Below are 10,000 nucleotides of genomic sequence, written 5' to 3'. Positions count from 1 at the left end.
TCTAATAAATTTTTAAAATATAGCTAAAAGATCCACACATCCACACATCCACACTTGACAAATAGTGAGTGTTTGGCTGTAGAAGCTAGAATTTCAAAACTTCCCTAGTGCACTATTCAGGGAGTATGGAGCTGTTTGGGATTTAGCCTGGATTTTGCATGATTTCTGACGGAAACACGGACATTCGAAGTGTGTAAGACGTTCAAGTGACGTTCTTTAGTCTTTCATTCTGCCGTTTTACAGTGAATCGATGCTTTAATGATGGAGCTGTTTAGGCTGCTGGCTCTTTTGGCCTGTTAGCCAGCTGACCACCCTGGTTCTAGTTAAGAAAATAGGTTGTCAGCCCCTCAGTTAAAACAGAACCGGGTTCTTACTTCATCAGTGCACTCTGTACTCCACGTGAGCAGCAGATAATTTGTGTGCATATATTAGTATTTTCCAGTGGCTTCGAATGCGCCTCGGCCAATCAGATTTCTCGGCCAGAACTGTCCATCTTAGAAGATTCTTTTAAGTCCTGAAAAGACCATAAACCATAAAGAGCATGAAGCCCCTGATCAGACCAGGCTTTAGAAACAATAGGCTTACATGTTGGAGATTCTGCTAAGGATTAAAATAGGCCACCCGTAAATCCGCAGACGTCCCGCGGGGGCGCGTCACTGGCGCTGCATCAGGCGCTACTGTGGAGACACTCCAACTCTTTTCGCTGCAGGAATGCAGAAAATTAATTTGACAGTTGTGCCCAAACTGAATAAGGTGCTTTGGTGTGTAAGAGCTTCACCACTCAGAGCTGCGTGTGCTGACACTAATAGGACGTTTCTGGAAGCAGGAAGGAACTGAGCTGGTGAGAACGTGTGGAGCCGCAGCTGAAGCTCCTCCTCTCCGGTGCTCGTGTGGAACGTTGTCTCTCTTCACCGAGTCCGAGTGACCCGCCCCTCAGTCTGCTCGTCCTCAAGTTTAACTGCCCGAGGCTCGACAGCCAATCAGCGGGCGCGCTGCCAGACGCGGCTGGGCCGAAACGCTTAGACCCGCCCACCCCCTTAATCAGTCATACTCTCATCCCGCCAGACAATTAGCAGCTTATTACCACGACAACGCCAAGATGACACTCGCTAACGAGCTTTTGATTGTCATGCTTAGCTCAGTTTAATGAAGTTAATGAGCATTGAGATAAAAATATATGCTCTCTCTCTTTATACATCTACATCTCTCTCTCTCTCTCTCTCTCTCTCTATTTATACACGTACATCATCTTTCTTTTATTTATAAATGTGTGTGTGTGTGTATAAACACTCTGCCTCTATACTTCTGTTTGTCTCTTTTACACCTTGTTTCTCTTTCTTCATTTTTCTTTTTTCCTTGCAATTTTTCTTTCTATCACTCTTTTCTGTTTCTTTTCACTCTAGCTTTTCTTTCTGTCACGCAGTGACATACTGCACATGGAGGGGTTTGGGCTGTGCTATGAGGAGTTTGGGTTGCGCTGGGAGGAGTTTGGGTTGCGCTGGGAGGAGTTTGGGTTGCGCCGGGAGGGGTTTGAGTTGCGCCGGGAGGAGTTTGGGTTGCGCCGGGAGGGGTTTGGGTTGCGCCGAGAGGGGTGTGGGTTGCGCCGAGAGGGGTGTGGGTTGCGCCGAGAGGGGTGTGGGTTGCGCCGGGAGGGGTGTGGGTTGCGCCGAGAGGGGTGTGGGTTGCGCCGGGAGGGGTTTGGGTTGCGCCGGGAGGAGTTTGGGTTGCGCCGGGAGGAGTTTGGGTTGCGCCGGGAGGAGTTTGGGTTGCGCCGGGAGGAGTTTGGGTTGCGCCGGGAGGGGTTTGGGTTGCGCCGAGAGGGGTGTGGGTTGCGCCGGGAGGGGTGTGGGTTGCGCCGAGAGGGGTGTGGGTTGCGCCGGGAGGGGTTTGGGTTGCGCCGGGAGGGGTTTGGGTTGCGCTTTGAGGGGTTTGGGTTGCGCCGGGAGGAGTTTGGGTTGCGCCGGGAGGAGTTTGGGTTGCGCCGGGAGGGGTTTGGGTTGCGCCGAGAGGGGTGTGGGTTGCGCCGGGAGGGGTGTGGGTTGCGCCGAGAGGGGTGTGGGTTGCGCCGGGAGGGGTTTGGGTTGCGCCGGGAGGGGTTTGGGTTGCGCTTTGAGGGGTTTGGGTTGCGCTGGGAGGGGTTTGGGTTGCGCTGGGAGGGGTTTGGGTTGCGCTGGGAGGGGTTTGGGTTGCGCTGGGAGGGGTTTGGGTTGCGCTGGGTTGGGTTTGATTGTTGTTCGGATATATTTCCACTGCATTGGGTCTCAAAATGCGTCTCAGTTCAGCTGCTGAAGTGGTTTGAATGATCAGATCAGAATCTGTTTAAATGCGTTTCGGCTGCGTTTACACTGCATTTTATGTGGTTCAGCCTCCAGATATAATCCTGATACTCAGCAGGTATGAAGTAACCAAGTGCTTTATTTCATTGGGGCTTTTCTGTTGAATAGAAGTTTAAGCCTTTGAAAAATGAATAATTCGTACTGCATAATGTGGCTGTCAGCCTGAAAATTAAATAAATGAAGTCTGGCTTTTGCACAGCGCTGCAGCTCTGTGTGTCAGACGCGCTGCGGTAGCGTGACGACTCACACGCTTTGGCCCTCATAAGTACAGCTTTTACAGTGCAGCTGGCTTAAACTGGAGATCCGCACTGACAGCAAGCGTGGCTTTAAAGGGGTGGTTGGTTTCACTATCCGTGATTGACAGGATAACTCCAGCCTCTCTACACTGCCTCTGAAGTAGTGAAGAACTATAGAAATAATCCCAGTTTGTATTAATCCTGGTCTATACGATGAGATGTAGAAATAATCCCAAATTAAATGAATCCTGCGATATTAAATGGGCCATAGAAATAATCCCATACAATAATAATCCTACACTATAAAACAAACCAGAAAAATAATCCCAGGTTAGGTTAATTCTGTCCTAGAAAATTATGGTAGAAATAAACTCCAGGTTATATTAATCCCAAGATATAAAATGAACCACAGAAATAATTCCAGGTTACATTAATCCTGCGCTATAAACTAACCAGAGAAATAATCTGGTGATATTAATCCTGCGCTATAAACTAACCAGAGAAATAATCTGGTGATATTAATCCTGCGCTATAAACTAACCAGAGAAATAATCTGGTGATATTAATCCTGCGCTATAAACTAACCAGAGAAATAATCTGGTGATATTAATCCTGCGCTATAGAATGAGCTGTAGAAATAATCTGGTGATATTAATCCTGCGTTATAGAATGAACTGTAGAAATAATCTGGTGATATTAATCCTGCGCTATAGAATGAGCTGTAGAAATAATCTGGTGATATTAATCCTGCGTTATAGAATGAGCTGTAGAAATAATCTGGTGATATTAATCCTGCGCTGTAGAATGAACTGTAGAAATAATCGGGTGATATTAATCCTGCGCTGTAGAATGAACTGTAGAAATAATCGGGTGATATTAATCCTGCGCTGTAGAATGAACTGTAGAAATAATCTGGTGATATTAATCCTGCGCTATAGAATGAACTGTAGAAATAATCTGGTGATATTAATTCTGCGCTGTAGAATGAACTGTAGAAATAATCTGGTGATATTAATCCTGCGCTATAGAATGAACTGTAGAAATAATCTGGTGATATTAATTCTGCGCTGTAGAATGAACTGTAGAAATAATCTGGTGATATTAATCCTGCGTTATAGAATGAGCTGTAGAAATAATCTGGTGATATTAATCCTGCGCTATAGAATGAGCTGTAGAAATAATCTGGTGATATTAATCCTGCGTTATAGAATGAACTGTAGAAATAATCTGGTGATATTAATCCTGCGTTATAGAATGAGCTGTAGAAATAATCTGGTGATATTAATCCTGCGTTATAGAATGAACTGTAGAAATAATCTGGTGATATTAATCCTGCGCTATAGAATGAGCTGTAGAAATAATCTGGTGATATTAATCCTGCGTTATAGAATGAACTGTAGAAATAATCTGGTGATATTAATCCTGCGCTATAGAATGAGCTGTAGAAATAATCTGGTGATATTAATCCTGCGCTATAGAATGAACTGTAGAAATAATCTGGTGATATTAATCCTGCGCTATAGAATGAGCCATTGCAATAACCCAGTGAAGCTGAGATGCTCCAGACTGTTACACAACCTGACGACCATTCTAGAGTGGGCTGTGATTTGAGATGGACGGAGAGATCGAGCTTTCGGACGACTGTAGTGAGTGAATAAGAACAGTCTGTTCACCCTGAATGAGCGTGATAAGGGTGTATTGTACACTGTCTGTTTCCAGGGCGATGGAACTGCTGTAGATAAGAAGCAGAGCAGTGTGTGTGTGTGTGTGTGTGTGTGTGTGTGTGTGTGTGTGTGTGTGTGTGTGTGAGTAATGCATTGAGTCTCTGTGGTTTAGCAGAGCGTGGAGAGTGACAGAGAACTGAGTTACAGAAGAAGAGGGAGGTGAAGCCAAGGGCAGTGGGGTGGAGGTGGTGGTGGTGGTGGTGGTGGTGTTGGTGGGGAGGGCATGTCAGGGGGGTGTATTGAATCAGGAGAGGTTGTGGGTGGAAGCTGCTTCGCGAAGCTGCTGGTGTATTTGTACTGAGGAATTCAGTGTCATAAATAGAACCTAAAAAATTCTGATACTTGGTTTAACTCCTTACCTGCTACGCGTGATCCAAAGAAATAATCCCAGGGTAAATGAATCCTGTGCTGTGAAACTAACCATAGAAATAGTGCTATAAAACGAAAATAATCCTGAATTATCTTAATCCTGCACTTAATCATAGGTTAGTTTAATCCTGTGGCATAAAAAGAACCATACAAATAAGCTTTGGTTTTATTAATCCCAGGCTGTAAATGAAACAATAGAAATAATCTCAGGTTATATTAATCCTGCATTATAAAACAAACCAGAGAAATAATCCCAAATTATATTAATCCCATGCTTTAAAATGAACCATAGAAATAATCCCAGGGGAAATTAATCCTGCACTGTAAGGTGAACTGTAGAAATAATCTCATATTATATTAATCCTGCACTATAAAACAAACCAGAGAAATAATCCCGGGGTATTATTATCCCATGCTTTAAAATGAACCATAGAAATAATCCCAAATTAAATGAATCCTGTGCCATAAAATGATCCATGGAAACAATCTCAAATTATACTAATCCGATGATATGAAACGAACTCTAGAAATAATCCCAGGATAGATTAATCCTGCACTGTAATACAAACTGTAGAAATAATCCTAGGATAGATTAACCCTGCACTGTAAAACAAACTGTAGAAATAATCCCAGGATAGATTAACCCTGCTCTGTAAAACAAACTGTAGAAATAATCCCAGGATAGATTAATCCTGCACTGTAAAACAAACTGTAGAAATAATCCCAGGATAGATTAACCCTGCTCTGTAAAACAAACTGTAGAAATAATCCCAGGATAGATTAATCCTGCACTGTAAAACAAACTGTAGAAATAATCCCAGGATAGATTAACCCTGCACTGTAAAACAAACTGTAGAAATAATCCCAGGATAGATTAATCCTGCACTGTAAAACAAACTGTAGAAATAATCCCAGGATAGATTAATCCTGCACTGTAAAACAAACTGTAGAAATAATCCCAGGATAGATTAATCCTGCACTGTAAAACAAACTGTAGAAATAATCCCAGGATAGATTAATCCTGCACTGTAAAACAAACTGTAGAAATAATCCCAGATTTTATCCATGCAGTGCCTCTTTAACATGGTCTTATAATATTGTCCAATTTTAATACTAGTTTTAGGCTGAAGTGCCTCTTGAATGCAGTCAGACATCAGGCCCTCGCTGTGAATCGGTGAAGATGCTCTGTGTGGTTTTCTTCTGAAAAGAAATGCCGAATGTTTTTACTCCGCTGACCGCTGTTGTCCGGCCTCGGCAGACAGAGGCAGTATTTTGGTCTGTAATTTGTGCGGATTGTGCCATTGATTGAGTCTTTGTTGCAGGCGGAGTAATTCAGTCTTTCCTGTTTTTTCATACCTCTTCATCGCTCTTATCGCGCCGTCCATTTCTCTATCTCAGCATCTTTCTATCTCTTCATCTGTTCCTCTCTATCTGTCCGATTATCCGTCCATCTCGTCTTTCCTTTGTCCTCCGAGGGCGAGTGCGGCTCCTGTGTTGGCGTGTGTGTCAGTAATGCGCCGGATTCATGTGGGAAGGCTTTGATTTAGTGCAGTGAGTTGATTTAAAGCCTTTACAGTGAGCGGTTTCCACCGCGCTGCCGGGGAGCGATACAGTAGCACTTCACACTGCGGAGGAGACGCGTGTCGAGGATCATCGCCAGCGTTTGCTTTTAACCCTCAGACGTCCGGGGTCGTCGCTGTCCTTCTGCTGCGGTATTCCACTGCAATTGCACCATGGATCTCTCAGCTGTTCAGGAACCCCGTTTCCATTTGATTCCTGTTCCGTACCGACGGGTTCCAGCCTGAACTTCTGACTTCGTTCTGTTTGTTTTGATGACAAAAATGATCAAATATCAAATACGAAACTGTTCGGACTTCCGTGTTTTAGTTGTGTGGTTCCTCGTGCTGCTCAGTTGCACGGGAGGCACCAAACAACAGTGGAAAACAAGAATTTGTGAATGTGCAGTTAGGAAGCACGTGGGAGATCCGACTCATAAAGGATGCTGTGATGTTAAATCTTATTGCTTTATGAGCTTGTAAAGAGTGGGCGGAGTTCGTTTCCAAGACGTGTGGTGGGAGAGAGATTTACTCATAGAAGGAATATCAGTGCAGTGTTATGATCCATAGCTCTGGTTGACTGACAACGGTTTCGGTTGTACTGGGAGGGGTTTCGCATATGCTGGGAAGGGTTTTGGTTATACTGGGAGGGGTTTTGGTTGTACTGGGAGGGGTTTTACTTATACTGGGAGGAGTTATAGTTGTACTGGGAGGGGTTTCGCATATACTGGGAAGGGTTTTGGTTATACCGGGAGGGGTTTCTCATGTATTAGGAGGAGTTGTGGTTGTCCTGGGAGGAGTAGTGGTTGTCCTGGGAGGGGTTTTAGTTGTACTGTGAGGTGTTTCGGTTGTACTAGAATGGTTTCCAACATACTGGGAGAGGTTTTGGTTTTACTGGGAGGAGTTTTGGCTGTACTGGGAGTTGTTTTGGTTACACTGGGAGGGGTTTTGGATGAATCAGGAGGGGTTTTCGCTGTATTGGGAGGAGTTTTGGTTGTCCTGGGAGGAGTTTCACTTGTACTGGCAGGAGCTTCAGTTATACTGGGAAAAGTTTTGGTTAAACTGCAAGGTGTTTTGGTTGTACTAGAATGGTTTCCATCATACTGGGGGAGGTTTTGGTTGTACTGGGAGGAGTTATAGTTGTACTGGGAGGGGTTTTGCATATACTGGGAGGGGTTTCTCATGTATTAGGAGGAGTTGTGGTTGTCCTGGGAGGAGTTGTGGTTGTCCTGGGAGGGGTTTTAGTTGTACTGGGATGGGTTTTAGTTGTCCTGGGAGGGGTTTTAGTTGTACTGGGAGGGGTTTTAGTTGTACTGGTAGGGGTTTTAGTTGTCCTGGGAGAGGTTTTGGTTTTACTGGGAGGAGCTTTGGCTGTACTGGGAAAAGTTTGGGTTAAACTGGGAGAAGTTGTAGTTGTACTGGGAGGGTTTTGGTTGTTTAGTGTATCTTTGAGAGACTGATGTGTTTACGCTGCTGTAACATTGTGTCGCAAATGCGTCTCAGTTCACCTCCTGAAGAGGTTCGACTGGTCAGATCTCAATCTGTTTAAAGGCATTTTGGCTGCGTTTACACTGCGTTTTTATGCAATACGGCCTCATCGAGATAATCTCGATATTCAAGATGCGTGAAGTGACCAGGTGTAAATGGGGTTGAAGTTGGTGAGCGTTATATTATCAACACGACTGTCTAATTACTGTGGGGGTGACGTGTTAATTATATGAGGCTGCTCATCCCTCTAATTCACCCCGTTCTGGCTGCCTCCTTCCTCTTGAAAGCTGTTGCTGTTGATGATGGAGACCAGGAGAGGAAATGGGAGGAAATGAAAATGGGAAAAGTAATCTTTCCTGGCAGTCAATCTGACACAGATTCACAGCTTACATCATTTCCCCCTGATACCGTCCGTCACTCCTGTTAACCTGCTGGCTCCCCCACAGCACATTCACCTCCAGCTCCTCTTCCTACGTTGTATGTTAATTATTTCTCTCTCGGAGCTCATCGAGACGCGCAGAGGAGTTCTGTCGAGCGCAGATTCCAAATTTAAAGTGGAAGACGGGACGTCAGAAATGTCATTTGAATTGCGTGGAAAGTTATACTTGACACTTTTTGCCGTGGTCGTTTTTTGATGCTGAAACAATCATAAAAAGTGCAGACAAGAACCTACAGAACGGTACAGAATGCAGCTCAAATCATGTGTCATAAATCTCCTCGTTTAATGTTATAATGTACATCAGAGCCGCAGTGGAAACTCTCGTCTTCCAAGACTGGATCTCCTTGCTGTCTGTTAGACAAGTTCATATTAACTTCCAGATGCTCTTCTTTATGTACAGTATCCCTCGCATGGCCATGTGTTTGTGTAATATAGTCACAATTTACTAACTGTGGCCCTAAGACTCCGACTGAGTTTACCTGCAGAGTTACAGACGCCTTGATGATCCTATAGATGTGCTGTTTTAACAGCCAGTGGTTGTTTATGTCCTGCAGTCAGTAACGTCTCCATCTTTCCCGCTTGGGCCTCGTTGAGATACACGACCGTTAGGAAGTTTGGGATCACTTGTTTATCTTATTAATCATTTTTTGTTCATTTAGATTCAGTAATAACTTTTTAAGATTTGTTTGCAGATAAATATATGAACTAATTCTAAATGACGCTGGTGTTCTACAATTTTGAAATAATTATTAGCAAAAATTCCAAGTTGTAATAACATTAGCATGAAGAATTAAGTTCCAGTAAAATTAACATCACAATTAATGTGCAGAGAAAAAGATTATTATAATTAATATCCAGTATGAAGTTTTACTGAAATTGATATCCAGAGTGAAGTTTTAATAAAATGAATATGCAGATTGTTTTAGTAAAATTGATGTTGAGTAAAATTGAACTAAAATTGATATCCAGAGTGAAATTATGAGTAAAATTAATGTCCAGAGTGAAGTTTTAATGAAATTAATGTCCAGAGTGAAGTTTTAATGAAATTAATGTCCAGAGTTTTGAGGGAACTTTTACATTGTTTGAACGGTGATGAACACAAAATGCACCTGCACTGATCTTTTTTCTAACAGTGTATTGAGAACATATGAATTTATTTTTACTTACAAAATCAACAACCAGCACAAACGTTTGTGTACGACTGTATGAAAAAGACGATTTCTTAAGGTGGAAATGTTCAATTTACTGACCTCTTGTTTCTTTTCCCCCCGACCCCCTTTTCTCCTCAGAGTGTGGTGTGAAGTGTGGGAGTGTTTTGATTGTTGGTGATTGTGTGTGTGTGTGTGTGTGTGTGTGTATATGAGTGTGTGTAATGATGGATGACAGTGTATATCAGTCTCTCTCTCGCCCGAGACCTGGGATGGAGCTCAGCTACTCCAGCTCGTCTGAGGAAGACGAGGGAACCGACCTTCGTCACAAACACTACCGCGACACGCACTCCCACACGCACTCCGACTACGAGCCGGACCGCCGGTTCACCTACAACAGCCACAAGGTCCGCCGGAAACCCAACGACCCCAGCCAGAAAGGTGAGCAGATGGAGGTGTGCAGGTTTACTAGTCAGCTTACGGCTTTTCTTAGACTTGGTTACGACTTTCCTGAAGTTTTTCTGAAAAGTCTGTGTTTATTTATTTTCGCCAACATCCAGCTGTGAGGCTCAGCTCTACAGGACTGTGTGTGTGAGTGTGTGTGAGTGTGTGCTCCGCTGTAAGAACCCTGGTGCATCATGGCTTCTACTCTACGCCGTTTTCTCATTCGTTCATTTGTTTGTGTGTGTTTTGATGTTTCCCTG

The 10,000-nt window shown here is 43.7% G+C and overlaps 1 protein-coding gene across 1 annotated transcript in view; it reads left to right on the top strand.

Annotated features, from left to right (window-relative positions):
* tenm1 (teneurin transmembrane protein 1) overlaps positions 1-10,000 on the top strand; it is a 225,681-nt gene that overhangs the window by 63,800 nt on the left and 151,881 nt on the right. The window contains exon 2 of the mRNA XM_037533313.1: positions 9,438-9,737. Coding sequence (XP_037389210.1) covers positions 9,521-9,737 — 217 coding nt within the window. The 5' untranslated portion in view covers positions 9,438-9,520. The remainder of the gene's footprint in view (positions 1-9,437; positions 9,738-10,000) is intronic.

This window comes from Pygocentrus nattereri, chromosome 23, assembly GCF_015220715.1.
Source record: "Pygocentrus nattereri isolate fPygNat1 chromosome 23, fPygNat1.pri, whole genome shotgun sequence".
NCBI classification, from domain to species: Eukaryota; Metazoa; Chordata; class Actinopteri; order Characiformes; family Serrasalmidae; genus Pygocentrus; species Pygocentrus nattereri.
The sequence above is the reverse complement of the archived record's forward strand: the minus strand, read 5'-3'. Positions and strand labels throughout refer to the sequence as shown.